This window comes from Pelmatolapia mariae, linkage group LG16_19, assembly GCF_036321145.2.
Source record: "Pelmatolapia mariae isolate MD_Pm_ZW linkage group LG16_19, Pm_UMD_F_2, whole genome shotgun sequence".
Classification (NCBI taxonomy): Eukaryota; Metazoa; Chordata; class Actinopteri; order Cichliformes; family Cichlidae; genus Pelmatolapia; species Pelmatolapia mariae.
In genome coordinates this window covers 1,678,073-1,696,531 of record NC_086241.1, presented here as the reverse complement: position 1 = coordinate 1,696,531, position 18,459 = coordinate 1,678,073, and the positions used below count along the sequence as shown (strand labels likewise).

Here is an 18,459-nt window from a genome sequence, read left to right as displayed (position 1 = left end):
TAGAAGCACAAGTGATACTGTCACCTTTAATATGAAAGGCAGAATATGAAAGACGAAATGAAATAGATTTTATTTGTATAATTTTCATGTATTTGTAAACCTCCAAATTCATCAGGAGAGCAACTTGCAGTGACACGTCAGGATCAGCTGCAAATCCAACGTTTTCTCCGTCTGTGTTTAAGAACAGACGTCCTAACATATTTGACTTTTTTCGCCGTTTCTCTTGTGAGTGTGACCTTTGTTCATAACTTGTGTTGGAGCTTTCATTTATTCTCTTCAGAAGTGCCCCACTTTCATGCTTTCTCATTTATTCTCCTGCTTTAATGCCACACGAGTGCAAAATCACGATCAGAGTGGTTTACGGCGATGCTTTCGTTTCCTTACATGCAGTCAGACGGACCTGTAAATGTCAACCAGGCTTTTTAGTCGAGTCCACATCCAGTTATTATCCCGTCTGATCTCTTAACTCGTCATTTTACTTTGTTGTTTTTTCCTCCCTTTCCTCGCTCCCGTCAGTTCCTAACCCGTGTGAAAAGAACGATGGACGTGGTCCCTGTTCACATCTGTGTCTCATCAATTACAACCGCACAGCCTCCTGCACCTGTCCACACCTCATGAAGCTTTCGACCAACAAACAGTCCTGCTTTGGTGAGTGGGAACACCTTTTATATTTCCTCTTTCTTTAGATTGCCACCAGCGTCCATATCAGTCATTATTTTAACTCCTGTCCATGAAAACAGAAAATGCACTATGCCAAGTGATTGGTTGCTTAATTATCTCACCAGCGCTGAAAAGGTTCCTCCTGTATGTGCGGCGGTCCGAAATCCGTGGCGTGGACGTCGACGACCCTTACATGAACGTCATGACGGCTCTGACGGTGCCAGATATCGATGATGTCACCGTGGTGGACTACGATTCCCAGGAGGAGAGGATCTACTGGGCCGACATCAAAACTCAAACGATCAAACGAGCGTTCATCAACGGCACCCAGCTCGAGACTGTCATCTCCTTAGGTGAGTCGATTCCAGACGTTAATAAATGAAAAGATACCCTGAAGGTTTTTGTTTTGTTTACACGGCTCAATACATTTATCAGACAAGCTGTCCTGAAAACAAGGAAACACAAATATTTGAGAAATCTGTCAAAAACATGTTTATAAGGACAACGACGAGCTGACTCCACAGTTTTCTCTGAGGAGTCAAGATTCACTTTAAACATATTTTTCTGTTCAGGAATGCAAGTAAATAACTTTAATTTGGTATCTTAATCAAAGAAATTGATAATGTTTTAATAATGTTTATAAAACAGTAGAGCTCAAAATTCCTGGATGTCGACAAAAATCAAATTTAGCATTAAAACCAGAATTTCAGCTAAAGAGCTCATCAGTGGAGCGACTGTTACAGAAACATAAAACACATATATACCAGTATACATCGGGTGGTTATTACTATTGTGTCTTATTACATTATTATGCACATGTTTGTATATTCTTATGATCAATATATTAAATATGACATAAGGATAATTGTTTGGAGATTGCAGGTATACCAGCACAGTTGGGTGTGGATTCGTACATCATGTTATTTTCTGCACACTGGAATCACAAACGTGCACGTCTTTAGACTTTAGAGGTGTTCATTATATTAAAGTTTGGTAACTGAGATTAATTATTATCACAGTGATTATGTTTTGCTGTTTTCATCTGTTCTGCATTATATATGCATGTGTGTATGCTGTTATTTTGCTTGTTATTTATCTTGTTTTCGTGTATTTCATTGAAGCACACAAGCCTGACAGCTTTTTCACACCCTTCCTGACAGATATAGTCAACTGCCGCGGTCTGGCTTTAGACTGGCTTTCCAAGAACTTATACTGGCTGAGCTCTGAAAATGACGAGTCCCAAATCAATGTGGCTCGCTTTGATGGGTCCCTGAAGACGTCCATCATCCACGGCATTGATAAGCCAAGGTGCCTTGTAGTGCACCCTGCCAAGGGGTAAGTAGATTAGAGCAGCCTGTGCACTTTATGAGTACTTCACCTTCAGTGCAGAGTGTAAGGAAGCCTCACCTGGAAAAACGAGGGATCACAGCCTGCTTGTATAGAAACTGTTCTACATGCTTCAGGTGTTTTCACAAGGCTGTCAGAGCAAATGTTTTGGCCCACATTCAAGTTACAGTTTAGAAAACATAACAGTCTTTGATTGCGGTGTATAACTTTGATATATTTTGCCTTTTTGAATTACTACATATTCTTTTCACATCTTCTCATGAAGGAAAATGTACTGGACAGATGGCAACACCATTAACATGGCCAACATGGATGGGAGTAACAGCAAGGTGCTCCACCAGAATCAGAGGGACCCTGTAGGTCAGTAAGAGAGCTTTGAATAGCATGCTGTCAAGCTGTGCCTGATCTTTGATTCAATTCAATTCACCTTTATTTGTATAGCTCCAAATCACAACAGCGATTTGCTCAAGATGCTTTATGTTGTAAAGATCCTGCAACAATACAAGAAAACAGAGAAACAATCAAACGACCCCGTGTGAGACAGTGTGAAGGAAAAACTCCCTTTTAACAGGAAGAAACCTCTGACAGAACCAGGCTCAGGGAGGGGCGGGGCCATCTGCTTAAAATGGTTGAGGTGAGGGGATGAAGACAGGATGAAGACAGGACAAAGAGGCACTGTGGAAGAGAGCCAGAGATTAATAATGAAATGCAGAGTATGCATAAACACATAGTGAAGCAGAAACAGTCTGTGGTCTAAATATATTTAACCAGATTATTAACTGAAGTGATTTATAGCAGCTGTGCTTGGTCTAATATATTTAATCGTGGCTCAAATGTCTGAAAAATGTCTGATATCCTACTTCAAACATTATAGATCCACCAAAAAAATAACATCTGAGTGTATCTGCAGTTTAATTCAAATAAACGTCTTGGAGTCTACTTCATTCCAGATGTGTTCAAAGTAATTTGTCCTATGTAAAAGGCACAATGATCTCACTATAATAGATCTGCACTCACTTATCCTGTGTTTGCATGACTTTTACAGACAGAATTAGATGTAATAGTTGTACCTGTAATTGTACCTGTTGGCATTTACACAAACTCGTCAAGTTATCTGATTGGGCAAGATCATCAAATATTACCAAAAGCATTTTTGGGTGAAGGTCTTAAAGTGTAAAGTAAAATAGGCGGCACGGTGGCACGGTGGTTAGCGCTGTTGCCGCACAGCAAGAAGGTCCTGAGTTCAATTCCACCATCAGGCCGGGGGCTTTCTGTGTGGAGTTTGCATGTTCTCCCCGTGTTTGCGTGAGTTCCCTCCGGGTACTCCGGCTTCCTCCCACAGTCTAAAGACATGCAGTTTGTGGGGATAGGTTAATTGATTAATCTAAATTGCCCATACGTGTGAATGTGGGAGTGAATGGTTGTCTGCCCCTGTGTGTTAGCCCTGCGACAGACTGGCGACCTGTCCAGGGTGTACCCCGCCTCTCGCTCCAGCGCCCCCCGCGACCCTGAAAAGGATAAGCGGAAGCGAATGGATGGAGGTCTTAAAGTGTCTGGTAAAAATCAGCTCATGTTTATTCGAAGCAAACATGTATACATCAACACATTCAACATGTAAATCAATCAGTTTTATGCTGTTGATGGTAGTTCAGTGATATCTGCTGAGACAGCAGCCTTCCATGTTATATGGCAGGTCTCTGTTCTGGTTCATTGGTCGGGCACCACTGTCACCTTTGAACATCTGTACAGCAGTTCACCTTTCTGGCTCCAGTCATCATGTTGTTGCCACTGTCGGGTTCTTGGAGCTCTTCTCGAGTGTAGATATGGAGATACTGTTGTTTATGTAGTTTTTAGTGATGCGTGAGGGAGAGGCAGCCATGCAATTCAAAAAATTGGGCAAGACTATAGTTAGCAAAGAATATTTGTCCTGGACAAATAGAGTTGTGTAGTACAGTGCAGCGGGTTTTCCTGCAGATCAAACTCAGATGTGAAGAGAATGAGCTTATTGCCATTAATTCAAATATGATTTCATTACATTGTATCTAAAAGTCCATAAAGTTAAAATGAGGCCTGGAAGTGGACCAATAATGAGTCCAATCAGAAAAGCAGATCTACTCAGAAATGGATCAAATGCAGTAACAGATTAGATTCCCTTTAAATGACTGTGAGATGTGAAACATGCCTGACATCCAAGGAACCTTCAAATATCCTGTAACCACAGACATTTAGGGCGGAGGCGTGGCACCAAACTGGAGAGTATGGGAAATAATCTTGTGAAAAGACTGTTGTTGCTTAAAAACATGATTTTTTAAATAAGAATTATTGAGATTTTTGCTAAATAAAAGAGAAGAAAGCAGGGTGAAGTATACCACTGTTACTGTAAATGTAGGCAGTGTTGCAAAAATATATTTTCTAAATGTGACAAATTTACATGATGTAGCAATAATAATAATAATAATGATAATAATAATACAGTAAAAAGGAACAATTCAGATACTTGAATTCAGAATTCAGAAAACTAAAAAGATTCAATTTTATTCAAAGACTAATAATTATATTACCAACACCTTTTAAGAATTTAAGATGTTTTTTTCACATGAATTTAACAAGAACAGTAATTAGCAGGATTTCAAGAATTCGATTCAGCCTGATGTTGTGGAGCCGCTGGATCATGCACAGATGCTCTCCTCGGCTGTAACTGTTTCCTTTTCTTTAGTTGATCAGTAGAAAAATGTATCTGTCAGTTTTTCAGAAGGAACATGACATCATCCAAAGGTGCACACGTGGACTTTTGGCAGCGCCGACCTTGCTCGCTCTGCTGTGATATATTTTTACACAACACAGGTTTTCAGAAATTACACCAGTATCATTAACTGGATCGTTAGTTAGTGCTTCCTGCGTAATGTTCATGAGATTCATATTTCTGTTATTACTCGCTGTGACTGCGTGAGTATTTGTCTGTCTGCCTGCATGCGTGTGCAACATCACGGCACAAACATCTACTGTGGTGTGAGCTACCACAAAGACAGGTTAGCATTAGTTGGAGGGCATATGTATTCTGTATCTTAATATCTATGTGCATGTTTTGTTAATCAGGATGGTGAGCATGTTGTAGCTGAATGAACTAGTTTTGAAGAAGTGCCTTCAAGTGCTGAGGAAACACCAGCGGGGGATAGTCCAGGATTCACTGTCAAATAATAATAATGGATTGCATTTATATAGTGCTTTTCGAAACGCTTTACAATTCCACTATTCATTCACTCTCACATTCACACACTGGTGGAGGCAGCTACAGTTGTAGCCACAGCTGCCCTGGGGCAGACTGACAGAAGCGAGGCTGCCATATCGCGCCATCGACCCCTCTGGCCAACACCAGTAGGCGGTAGGTGAAGTGTCTTGCCCAAGGACACAACGACCAGGACAGAGAGAGCTGGAGGATCGAACCGGCAACCTTCTGGTTACAGATGAGCTTCCCAATCCCCTGAGCCACGGTCACCCCCAAGACTTGAATGTATTTCTAGTTGTACATGTGAAGTATGTTTACCTGATGTATGAATATGTAATGTTTCCTGTGCTGGCATCAGGTGATGCTGACTCATCCCTGACAATAAGCTTTAGCTCGATTTAGCAAAAACAATCGTCTGTTCTTCATCTCGACTAGCTTTTGTTACACAGCTCAAGGTCAAACACCCGATTTGTCACACACAGCAGCATTGTCTTCACAGGTTTTTTTCATGCTCCTGGGCCTGTCAGCAATACAGATAGGATGCTGCACAATATTTCACTGGCTTCATTTATGATTATGGGGCAGACCTGGGGACAAGAGTAAATTAATGATGCATTGTGACTGTGAATCTGCCAGACATAAATCCAACACATGGTGGGAGACATTGAGTTGTCCAGAGGAACACAACTGAAATTGCTTTTAGCTCCCACCATTAACAGTGATATTCCCGCCATTACATCAGCCAGGAAATGGATTCAAAAGCAGTCTGCTTCCTGTTTGTTCGTTTTTCAAGCCAGCTGGAGTCCTGTTAAACAGATGCCCCACAAACAAGCAGCAGTAAACACGTGAGCATTTCTATTAGCATGCACTCAAACAGCAGCAGGGAAAGTATTTATACAGCATCGCAGAGGTACGTTTCAAAACTGCATCACCTTAACCTTCGTGTAGTACACTTGTTCTCAGAAATACCCAGTGAGAGTTCTCGATACACGGTATTATTTTTGATATCACGGGGGGAAATAACCAAATATTCTTAAAGTAAAGATTAGACCATTACTGACGTGCAAATGTACAGAGCTGCATCTCTGTTGATCTCCTGCAGGGCATCATGGTGATCACAGAGTTGTTAAGGTAGACTGTCACTGTTTAGGCTTTTCTCAGCTTCAATTTGGAATCTTAAGAGAAACTGTTAAATTAATTAATAATGATATTAATGATACAAACGGACAGAACTTATAATATTTGATGTGTAGCTCCAAGATTAACATTATCATTTTGCTATTAGGTAGCTGCTGCCTTAATGATAATCTAGCAGGTACCTGCTAGCAGTGACGTGGCTAAAGTTAACGTGGATCCTGGTATTTACCAAAAAGTAATTGTCTGCATTTAAACTGCTATAAATAACCTATAATATGTGAAATACATGTCATATGTGTCCGTCATGAATGATATCGAGTCATCGTGAGCCACAAACACATTCCTGTCACAAGGTAGAAGCTGCAGTCAGTGATTTTTACATCTTTTATTTATCCAGTTAAAAATCTGGTTGACATTTAAAATTGTCTTTTTTAAGCTTTCTGGCCAAGAGGGCAGCAGAACACACGACAAACATAACAAAAGTCCTGCAAACATATTCCAAGTGTCCAGACTGGTTATAATGTAGGTACAGTAACACAGAGTCAGTCGAAACGGGACATTTTTACATTTTATTTTATATATGTTGCATTTGTAAATCTGTTTATCAATATAAGTAAAGACATTAAACATGGAAACAATCCGTTTTTGGCACAACACCGGCCAAGTTAATATTTATATGTGTTTAATACTTCAGTGTGTTTGAAACACCAACTTTACTGACCTCACAAACGTTTTCATAAAGTAGGTTCTGAGTTCAGCTGCTAGTGAGAGGAGCTGTGTGAAGATGGATTAATGTCCAAGTGTCTTTTTTTTACTGTAATATTTCAAATGACAACATAATTTTAATCTACACCCAGCAATATTTTACATATTCAAATGTTACATTTTGTGTTTTTGAGTTCATATGTCCCTAATGATGCTTTCTTTGCTGATTTGATATCATCTCCTGACTCGCTGTGTCTCAGGCCTCTCCATAGACTACGCTGCCAACAAGCTGTACTGGATAAGCTCGACCAACGGGACCATCAACAGGTGCAATCTGGATGGCAGTGGGCTGGAGGTGCTTGAGACTGTAAAGAGGGAGTTAGCCAAAGGCACAGCTCTGGCCGTGATGGGTGAGTGGAGCTTTGTCACAAGTGCATCAGATTGGCGCTGAAGATTACTCAGAGTGTGAAAGGATTACACGTTTAACCAGTTAAGTGGCTTTAAAATGGAGCTATTTAGAGAGTGCGTGCAAACAGCTGTGCCTCACTCTATGTGAGGAGCATTAGATAATTAAAACACAACAGAGCAATGATTGATGATTGATTTTCTCACCCTTTCCATAATGAGAAGGGTGGAGGATGTTCATTATGGAGTGATTCTTGGTATCAGCGCTCAATCCAATGTGTCACACCATCTATCAGCGTGTAGGTTCGTTCTGAATGCCTGAAATCTGCGTCAGCATGTTGTAGATGAAATCCCGCCTGCAGAAAACATCTGTACAAATATACTGAATGCTTCTATGATGCTTGCAGCTACGAGGGGGACGAGTTGGAAGTAGAACCAGTTTGCATGTACACAAGGCAGCGTGAGTGGGTTCCTGTCCAGTTCATTAGCTAATACAAGATAAAGAATGTTATTTGAGTTTCCACAACCCAGAAAATGTTGCTAACATTATGCCCCTAATACCTGTATAAACAAACAAACACCTTGACGTAAGTGAATGTTTTTATATTAATGATACAAAATGTGCGCGCCACACTCTCGACCAATCGGGAGTTACTGACACGTGTAATGTTGGATTACCTTGAGTTTTATCCAAAGAGACTGAAATGACAGAAATGGTTTTTATGAAATAATTCGTGTAAATGGGATTAGACCCACCCATCCATTCACTTCCGCTTATCTTTTTCAGGGTCGTGGGGGGCGGAGCCTATCCCAGGTGTTATAGGGCGAGAAGCAGGGTACACCCTGGACAGGTCGCCAGTCTGTCGCAGGGCAAACACACAGAGACAGACAACCATTCGCACTCACATTCACACCTATGGGCATTTTAGAATCAGCAAGTAACCTGACCTGTCTAACTGCATGTTGTTGGACTGTGGGAGGAAGCCGGAGGACCCGGGGAGAACCCACGCAAACACGGGGAGAACATGCAAACTCCACACAGAAAGCCCCCGGCCTGATGGCGGAATTGAACTCAGGAAATTCTTACTGTGAGGCAACAGTGCTAACCACCGTACCACCGTGGGATACTTACAGCCATACCACCCTGAACACGCCCCATCTCGTCTGATCTCGGAAGCTAAGCAGGGTTGAGCTTGGGATTAGATTATATATCTATTTAAACAGTAGTGATGCCACGAACTGTACAGCTATCTACTTTGGTGGAGTGATAAATAACACTGCTAAAGATCTCAGTGGCTGTGATGTGCAGCAAAGCTAATGGACATGGCTCAGTGGAAGGATCTTTGGATCTGTATTAAAAAGGGTTTTTTTTAATCAAACTGACTCTGAAAAGAAAACAAGCAGCAGCACAGACCGAACGAGTTTTAAAAATAATAGCTGCACGATGATCGGTCGCTGTCATTGTTGCGTTGTTGCAAGTTGTTGCAGTGTCTGTGCTGTTTGAGAGAAAATGAGAGACAATGGACACAAATATTACACACACAGCATCTTTAATGCTAAGGCGTCTACTGCAGCGTCCACGGTTCAGACTTCAGTCCCATTTCATTCGTTTCACGTTTGTTTCATTGATGTGTTTGTTTCACCTTTTATTCTTTGAAGCTGCAGAGCAGAATTTGAATTTTAAATTGTTTCACTTCCACACTACTGCACCTTGACAATTGGGAAACCTCCCAGTGAGCTATGTGAATGCATTACACTTGCCAAGATTGGTAATGAGAAGAGAGCAAACAAAGGCTTATTGAAGAGAGATTTTTTTGGTTTTGTGTGTGTGGGTCTGAACCAAACTGTGATTTGAAGGGAAAAAAAGAAAAAACAAACAAACAAATAAACAAAAAACTAAAATATGAAATGGAAGAGTGTTGTCAGAGTGATTCAGCGTGTTCTTGAAGCATGTTATTAACCATGACAGGCCTTCGTTTTCTGTGCGGTGGGTATCTGTCAGCATGTGCAGAGAGCATTAATTACTGTGTTGCAGAATAACACAGCAGTGGCAGGATGGAGTCCCACTGTTTTGTACACTATTAGCTTTCTGCAAGTGTAAGCCACAATTTTTAGGTTCATTTTTGTGGGCATTTTTTATAGTGAATACTTTGGCTGTGGAGGAATGGACATTGGAGACTTCATTATTGCATTTCACAAATGGGATGTAGAATGTGAGGTGACACAGACTAATAGCTGCGCTCCTGTGCAGGAGCAGCTACAGCAAAACAGTGAAATGATGTCTGCAAGTCTCCATCAATCACAATTATCCACATTTTGTTATCTTGAAGAAGTTGATTGGTCGACCGAACCGTACTTTGCTGCGTTACCATTACGTTTGGTAAAACAGAGGAATTGTACTGGTTAAACACCAGCAATACAGATTTATTTAAACAGCACCTATTTGGATGATGTTTCACTTTTTTAACATCATTTGATACATGATCTATCAAACACGTCCTTTACTGTTTACCTGATTTTGGGATTTCAATCAAACAATCAATATGTCAATCATGTGGGGGGGGTCACATTGACTTTTTAGCAATTACAGGAATTGTTATATTTCATGACCCATTTTCAGAGGCTTAAACTGCCCCAGCATGTTTGACAGATAGTGTGGTCTGATCATGAGCTGTGTCTAAGCTTATGCATCAGTCGTGGCTTCATCTGGTTTCAGAACTGCGCAGGCTTCTCGAGATGTTTTAGGTCAACTCTAATCTGACCTTCTTGTTCTTATCGGCGCCGTGTTGCTGGGCTGGCTAGTGCATGCCTTCTTTTTAACAATTTGGCCTTTTTACATTTAAAATTACTGCAAAAAGCTCTGAAATACAAATGTAAAAACATGAATGAACCGTGACTGTGTCCGCTTCAGTTGTTCCGACGTACCAACAGAGCAGGAAACTCAAAGTGCTCGTATCAGGTGTCCAGTTTACTTTCAGGCTCTGATTAAAAATGAAAAGTTAAAGCAAAATTTTTGCAGAAGTGCCTGTGTTGTTGTTGTGCAGAGACAAACCTACAAAATAGTGTGTTTGTGCAACAAATTATGGACCCGCCCGTCTGCCAGAAACGAGGAACAGAAGCAGTTTTGTAGGGTTTATGTTACCGTGTTTCGTGATGCCAACATTCAGTCCTCCTTTGCTGTAGATCATTGAGCATGAACCTGTAAAAGTTACAGGGTCAGCTGAAAATGAGGCTGGTGGAAGAGAGCAGGACAGCAGTCACAGGTCATTTTCCACTCCTGAGCTTCTTTTGTTGTTGGCGAGTGCACAGCCTGTCAGCGATGCCCATTACAGAAAATGTCCCTTTGCAGCTTTAGTTTTGTCGGCATGGTGCGATTTGCAGTTAAGTACATTTGGTGACCATTTGCTGTGTTTACCACAGAGTTCTGTATATTTCTTCTCTCGCTTTCCTTCGTCTTTGTAGTTCAGTAAAGAACAAAGAAGAAATATACTAATATATAAGCCAGCATGAGGACTGTAATATGGATTTGCAACTAAAAGCATGCATTGTCTGCTCTGGTGGGGATAAAAACTGTAGGTAACATCAGAGTATCAGTACCAGTTAATTAAAGGCTTTTGTGTCCTTTGTGGTTACTGGAGCAATCAGCATTAATGAGCATAAATCTGAGAAGCATTTGTTCTCGTTTACAAGCTTGATTGATCAGTTAGTCATATTTGAAGTGGTTGAGGTTACTCCGAAGAACCGTCGTGCGTAAGCCATGAAAGCTTGTTTACAAATGATGAATCTGTATCTCTTTCACAGTGGGAGGTAGATGCAGACGTACAACTAGGCAGACGAGCATGAAAAAGGGTTTAGCAGATTTGCACTGGTAATCGGGAACGCACTTCTGAGGGAAGAATCGTACGTTTCTCCACGATGGGGTGCTGGCTTTTCATTTTGCCTTCATGTCTTAGTGATTGCTCATGCTGGATGTGAAAAGGTATAATGAAGGCACTGTTAGTGACACAAGTTTGACCCACTCGGTCCTAAGGCTCTGTAATAATTGGATTGGCTTGAGGGAGAAGAGAGGGCTTATTTCGGAAGGTGTGAGTGATCCATCAGCCGTGAATTGCCGGGGATCAAACTAGCAGTTGAGGTGGAAATTGAATATGATGTGCCACAAGCGAGCAATCGCACCTAGCCAGTGATCCCAACGGCATTAAATTAACACGGGGTGCAAAGCTAATCTCGGCTAGCATGCCCTCCGGGGTGTAATGTTTTGTAAACTGCACGAAGACTGTCATTCTCACTCATGGGAATTTACCTGATTTGTGGAAGCGAGTTTTACATTTCTTTTAAGGATGGCATTCAGCCTAAAGCTATTAATGGAAGCGGGAATTGTTTCTGTGTGTGTGTGTGTGTGTGTGTGTGTGTGTGTGGGTGGGTGGGTGGGTGAATGCAGTGACACAAAAACGTGCAAGAGAACAAAAGAATGTCGTGCCTTCCAGGAAGTGATGCTGGAAATGTACAGGGCACATTTTCTAGATGGTACTTAACATATTGGCTTGGATGAGAATGCATTTCTCATTTAAGTTCGGTTGCTAATCTAATTCAAGAGGGTGTTAAATTGCACCAGGTTGTGTCCAGGAGCAGTGCTGCTCTGAATGGTTGCATTAGCACAAAGCAGGAAAAAGAAATCTGCTGGTAATTGACATTGCTCTAAAAGAAGGAGGCATTTAATGAGCGCTCGCTGCTGCTGCTGCTGCTGCTCAGCTCAGTAATTCCTCTGTTGGGGGTTTCTATGAAAATGCAAAGGTGATTGCTCCGGCCTCACTGCTGCTAGCTTTTACAACATACAGTCTGTTATAGCCACGTTTGTGTGACCTAATTATGTTATTATGGGGTATGTTATAGATACTTTGTTCATTTTTGTGGTTTTATCCTTTCTAGAATGAGGTCATCTTCACCTCCTCTCTGATGTTTATCCTGGAAGGAGAGGACTCACTTAACTCCTTTTTACTTGTCACCTCAGTGGGATTGTAAAATGAAAAGTTCCTGTCACGCCTGTCGAGTAAATGGCAAAGTGCCTGGCATGGACTGTGCGTCACTGATATCTGCTGAGGACAGAGGTGGCAGTCTGAGGACAGAGGTGCTGGGTTTGGTGTGCAGCAGTCAGCAGCCCCTCTGGTCAAACAGCACATGCTGTATTTCTATCTGTTTATAGGAATGCTATGCCCGTTTCAGTCAGTAATGGAAACGTTTGTCTTTCAAGTTCATGGAAAAGCTTCAGTGGAGCTAAAAACCTTCCTGCAGTTCAAGGCTGAAACTCATCAACAGCGATGGGGCCGAGCGAGACACAGGAAACCCACTTTTTAATCTGAAATCAGCTCAGAGAATGCCTCAATTATTAACAGGCTTTAAGGAATAAGTGTGCCAGCTTTAGGAGATTAGAGTGCAGGCTAAAGCACAGCATTTGCACTTTGAAGGATGGCATTTGCCTGTACTCTGCTTGTGTTTTCAAGAACTCATTTGTACCATATTGTGAAAAAGAAAGGAAAATGCTCTTTGGCCTTGCTCTAAAAATGGAGTTAATTCATATTTTCTTTGCTGGCTACAGGTGGAAAACTCTGGTGGGCAGATGAGGAATCAGGACGGCTGGGAACGGTCACCAAGAGAGACGGGCGCAACCTTGTTGTTTTGAGAAATAAGACGGGTGGGGTGGTTCACATGAAGGTGTACGACAGGGACAGCCAGAAAGGTAAGCAGCCTCTCTCACGTGATCGACACAGATGGACATACCTGCTGATGGTGCGTTACTGTTGCCCGTTTGTTGGTTTTGTTTTAATATTCAGGAAGGAATCCGTGCCAAGTAAACAACGGAGGATGCTCACAGCTGTGCTTCCCAACTTCAGAGAACACCCGCAGCTGCTCCTGCACCGTTGGCTACAACTTGCGTAGCGATCGCACGTCTTGCGAGGGTACGATTCCCAGTTTCTTTGAGCCTTTGGTTACCCTCAGTGTGAGGTTGTGGATCTGTGCATAAGCATAAATGAATAATCTCTACGTGCGTCAAAGGGCATTCGTGAGTTCTTGAGCTTTAATGCTTGTATCTGCGCTCTAATAGATCCCTCTGTGATTCTTTAGGTGTTGACTCATTTCTAATGTATTCCATCCATGAGGGAATCCGGGGAATTGCTCTTGACCCGAATGACAACAGCGAAGCCCTCATGCCCATCACAGGAACGCTTTTTGCTGTGGGAGTCGACTTTCACGCAGGTACGTCCAATCATATAAGAAGATAGTGGAGACCCGTTACAGCGCGATGTTAGAGGCTGAGAGCTTAAAGAATCTGACATTTTATTAAACCTACACACTTTATATTGCTCCTTTTTTTTTTTTTAAAGTAGTCCTTATCTGGAACTGCTGCAGCTGTCCGCTCTGATCAGATGAGGCTGCACCGTACCAGTGTTACAATATTAAATACCCCCTGATAAGTGAAGTGGATAGCATTATGCATGCCATTATAAGGCAGTGCTGGGAAGGCTTGAGTCCTGGCATTTATGTGGATACTTGGACTTGTACTGCCTGACATACATGCAGACCCTGTGGTGCCTGGCACTCAAACCCAAATTTGTGCCCCAACAGGTCAGCATGAGGGGGACCTGCTCAGCAGTAGGCAGGTGGCTTAAACACTGTGGTTGCCCATGTGTTTGATACTCGAAGCAGCCATAACTGAAGGATTCTGGGAGTGTGAGATCTGTAAAGGCAGAATGATGAAAAGATTCAGAATCAATAATAATAATAATTACTTGTGTAAATATAAATGTTTGGCTTTAAATACTCAGTCAGAGGAATGCATTACACCATCCCTGAACTCAGTGAGTCAAGGTCAAGTCTTAAAGTCCCAAAGGCTTAAGGACATGAAACCCCTGAAGACGTGCTGCTCCAGTGCTTTATAATGTCAAGCTAGAAACATTGGAGTGCATTACTCATAGCACCTATACACAAATACTACACAGCTGCTGCCACACTCTCATATTCGCTTTATTCCCTCTTTCTTGAGTTATTAAAGAGAAGATAAAGATCTTTGTTGCTCTGGGCTTTGTGTATCTTTTAAATAATGGTCGAACTTAACTTGTCCAGATGAATGAGCACCACGCCTCATGAATAACATCCACCATTTTCCATGTAAACAATCCTAATCCAAAGAAATTCCCAAGATGCACCACAACATGAAGGTAACATCACGTTGCAAAGCACAAACCAGCAGCTTGTGCTGATATTTGTTTCCTCTCACATGATGTGCAAACATATTCGATTTATCATTCTAATAAAAGCTATAAACATACCAGAGACCGGAAAAGTCCATTCTCTGTGATACGTGTAGGGTGCTGTCGAAGCATGATAACAAGTCTGTGGGGAAATTGTATAAAGGAGATTACATGCACAACAAACCACAAGTACAAAAAAACCAAATACTGTATCCTGAAAATGTTGTTTGGGTGATTCCACATGCAGTCTGTGATTTTGCTCTCCTGTCACTGGCAAGGAAACAATTACCGAGTGAGTATTATTTTATAAAATGGAAACATTTTTGATGCCGTGAACACCACACATGGAATTCTGGTCATTTCCTGCATTTTCATTTAAATATTCCAACATTTGATAGCTTAGTTATTTTGTTTGTAGGTGAGGTTGGTCAGATAGTGTGAATCCAACCCCGTGTCTCATTGTTCACTTTCTAAATCCTTGAATCTCCTTGATATTAACCCTCCCACCAAAGATGTAAGCAAGGAAACAAGGAAGCGATCGGTGGAGTGAGGAGTCGAGTTAAGGCATTCTGCAGCAGCAGACGTGCTTTTCTCTCAGCCTTGTTCCAAGTCGTGTCAATTAAATGTGATGTGATTCTTGGTTTGTTACAGCCTGCTGCTCTATTTGATGATCTTAGATGTCATACTCACATCACAAATGGTGGAGGGAAGGTGTTATCATAAAAAATGAAACAACTTATAAATACAAAGGAACACTTGATTCATTTTTTTAGTCCTGCTCCTGACATGATTTATATATTTCATCCGTCACGCGTAAAAACACTTCCACACCTGTGCATCCTCAGCTTCTCTCTCCATCGTCTCTCCCAGATAGACTGGAATTGAGACATTTTTCAAAATGTGTAAGATTGATTTCTGGGTGTCGTGGAGGAGGACAGATGACAGGGGAGGTGACGGGGAGGGAGAAAATAGAGCAATGGGAAACCCTTATTGACTTTTGGAAGTCTTTTCACTCTTAATCTAATTCCACCACCACCTCCATTAAAGCCAAACTATCAAAAATCACAAAATTAGTCTGTTCATTGTAAACGAGCAGAGGACCACATTCACTAATGAACTTTGTACGTCTTCAGGGTAATATCCTCACATGCTGGGATGTTGTACCTTTGCTCGAGTTTTTTAACCAGCTCCTCAACGCTCTGGTTTTCCATCATGTAACCGCAGCCATGCAGCGTTCCCTGGGATGTGCAGCTAGCATGCTCGTGGAGTCATCTGTTTACATCTAGGTTGCTCGTCACCAGCTGTTAGCTTCGGCTCCTTAGCAGCCTGGTTGTATTTGACGCTGTGTTTTTGCCTCGAGTGGTGAATCGTGTTTGTACCTTCAGTGAGAACCGTTTTCTTTCTTCTCTAAATGTCTACTTTAATGTTGGAGGCTGTTAAAATAACTCAATTTTTAGGCTCTAAATCATTATTGCAGCTGACACACTCCGCTTTTATCCCAGACACCATCCTTATTGCATACTAGCAAAGATAAACTCATTCACTGCTATAGCAAAGATAGCATTATATGACGCTTTCATATCATGTAAAATGGGTACAAACTAATTGTTTACAAATATTCAGAATTCCCAAAACATCAAACCTGGTGAAGAAACTGAAGTAAGGGATGCCATTCGATTTAAAGTCTTAAAGGGTTCATTAAATCCATTTATTTCTTCTTAAGAAAAACTTCTAAGAAGCTTGAAAAGACGGTGACTGGACTTGTTAAAATTTAACTTGGAGAACCTTCTTTTCGAGCTCCACAGACAGTGTTTCACAGCCTTTTGGATCCACGGCACATATTTCACATTAGAAAAATCACACGGCACACCACCAAACAAAAATGTCACAAAAAGCTTTATGATAATTTGTTCCCCACACACCAGGTATTGTGGAATTGGCTCGGTTTGTCCCCAGTATACCTTTTTTGCCTTCTTCTGACCACTACTCATGCTAGGGCCTTCACCTGGATCAGAGTTTTCTCCAGGACCAGATCAGACTGACTACTTTTTCATCTCAGCGTGACTATTATGTAATTTCTTCTTCGTCTTCTGTTTACTGGCAGTTGGCAACCCATTTAATTAGAGCAGGTAGTTGTACTGCCCCCTAGTGGAAAAGAATATAATTGTTCTGCCCGTTGCCCACGCCGATCGCTTAGAGCAGCGGTCCCCAACCTTTTTTGCGCCACGGACCGGTTTATGCCCGACAATATTTTCACGGACCGGCCTTTAAGGTGTCGCGGATAAATACAACAAAATAAAACTAGTACCGGTACCGAAAAAAAGATTTATTCATAACACACGTGAAAAGACCCAGGAAAACTGAGTTAACGATAAAAACGATAACAAAATAACGCTGAAAACCGATAAAAACCCTGAAAACCATATATTTCACACCCGAGTCTCACTCTCGCGGCCCGGTACCAAACGACTCACGGACCGGTACCGGTCCAGGGGTTGGGGACCGCTGGCTTAGAGTACTAATGAGGTGGAACCAGATAATCTTCCACAGCACACCTGATCATTTCTCACAGCACACCTATGTTTGGGAAACACTGCCTCAGACAACTATGACCTGGACGACTGCGAACCTTCGCAGACTTAAGAAAAAGTCTGAGTGCAGGGAAAAAAGCCAAGTCAGGTCCCTCATTATACAATAGTTACAAGTCAGTGACTTATCCCTCGACTATCTTGAAAACCTAAAACCTCGTTCTGAATCCGAGAGACCTCAGAGGTCGATGGAAATCTTGAAGTGTGACTGCGGCTTTTGGAAAAGAGGAAATAACCTGAATATAAAATGAGATATTACTAAAGTACAGAACAAGATTGATGATGGTCCTCACCTTTATTATTTTGGACAGGTGAACACACAAATGTATTACTAAGCCCATCCAAGAACAGCAGTTGATAGCTCACACATAACATTTACATGTCATTATAGACTCGAGGTTGCTGGAGCAGAACAGATGAAATCCCTGCAGCTGTGTTATGTCATATATCATCTCTGTGTTAACAGAGTGTAAAGGCGGTGGGAATACGAATGTGCAATTAAACATATAACGCCAGCTACCCTCTTAACAACCTGTGCAGCCTAACTGACAGTCATGCAAGAAGATCCACTTGAAGACAAGAGTATAAAAAAGGCAAACCACACTATTTTATGAGCTTATTTAACAGCGCTGTAAAATGATAACGGGCCCGTTACAGTTTTACCAACACCGTGTTTTGCATGGAGCCGTATTCTGCCCTGTAAAATTTTCCCAACATTTGCCTTTTCCATCCAGCAGCTGTATGTCAACAAGGACCTGTGCCTGAGTTGTTAGCGCTTCTGCTATCATGCTTTATTGTGCCACACAAAATCTGGTGAAATGGGCCATGATACAGTAAAATGTGCTTTCATGAACTGCTTAGTTTGAGGGCACGGATACTTTTGTGGCAGCATCTTTCATCACGTCTCCTATTATTAACCGTAGGGTGTATTTTGCAGGGAATGATACTGTGTACTGGACAGACATGGGACTGAACAGAATATCCCGAGCCAAACGCGACCAGACCTGGAGGGAGGACGTCATTACTACTGGCATCAGCCGTGTGGAAGGCATTGCTGTTGACTGGATCGCTGGTTAGTACCGTCACTGCTGGAGCCCTGGAGTCATTTCCACAGGCTGTCAAGTTTGTATCGATTGTTGAA

At 41.8% G+C, this 18,459-nt stretch overlaps 1 protein-coding gene across 8 annotated transcripts in view; it reads left to right on the top strand.

Annotated features, from left to right (window-relative positions):
* lrp1bb (low density lipoprotein receptor-related protein 1Bb) overlaps positions 1–18,459 on the top strand; it is a 260,158-nt gene that overhangs the window by 161,628 nt on the left and 80,071 nt on the right. For all 8 annotated transcript variants that reach the window (XM_063499991.1, XM_063499988.1, XM_063499992.1 and 5 more), the window contains 9 exons: positions 517–648; positions 786–1,013; positions 1,821–1,995; positions 2,273–2,367; positions 7,336–7,485; positions 13,077–13,217; positions 13,312–13,437; positions 13,604–13,735; positions 18,256–18,390. In XM_063499991.1, coding sequence (XP_063356061.1) covers positions 517–648; positions 786–1,013; positions 1,821–1,995; positions 2,273–2,367; positions 7,336–7,485; positions 13,077–13,217; positions 13,312–13,437; positions 13,604–13,735; positions 18,256–18,390 — 1,314 coding nt within the window. The remainder of the gene's footprint in view (positions 1–516; positions 649–785; positions 1,014–1,820; positions 1,996–2,272; positions 2,368–7,335; positions 7,486–13,076; positions 13,218–13,311; positions 13,438–13,603; positions 13,736–18,255; positions 18,391–18,459) is intronic.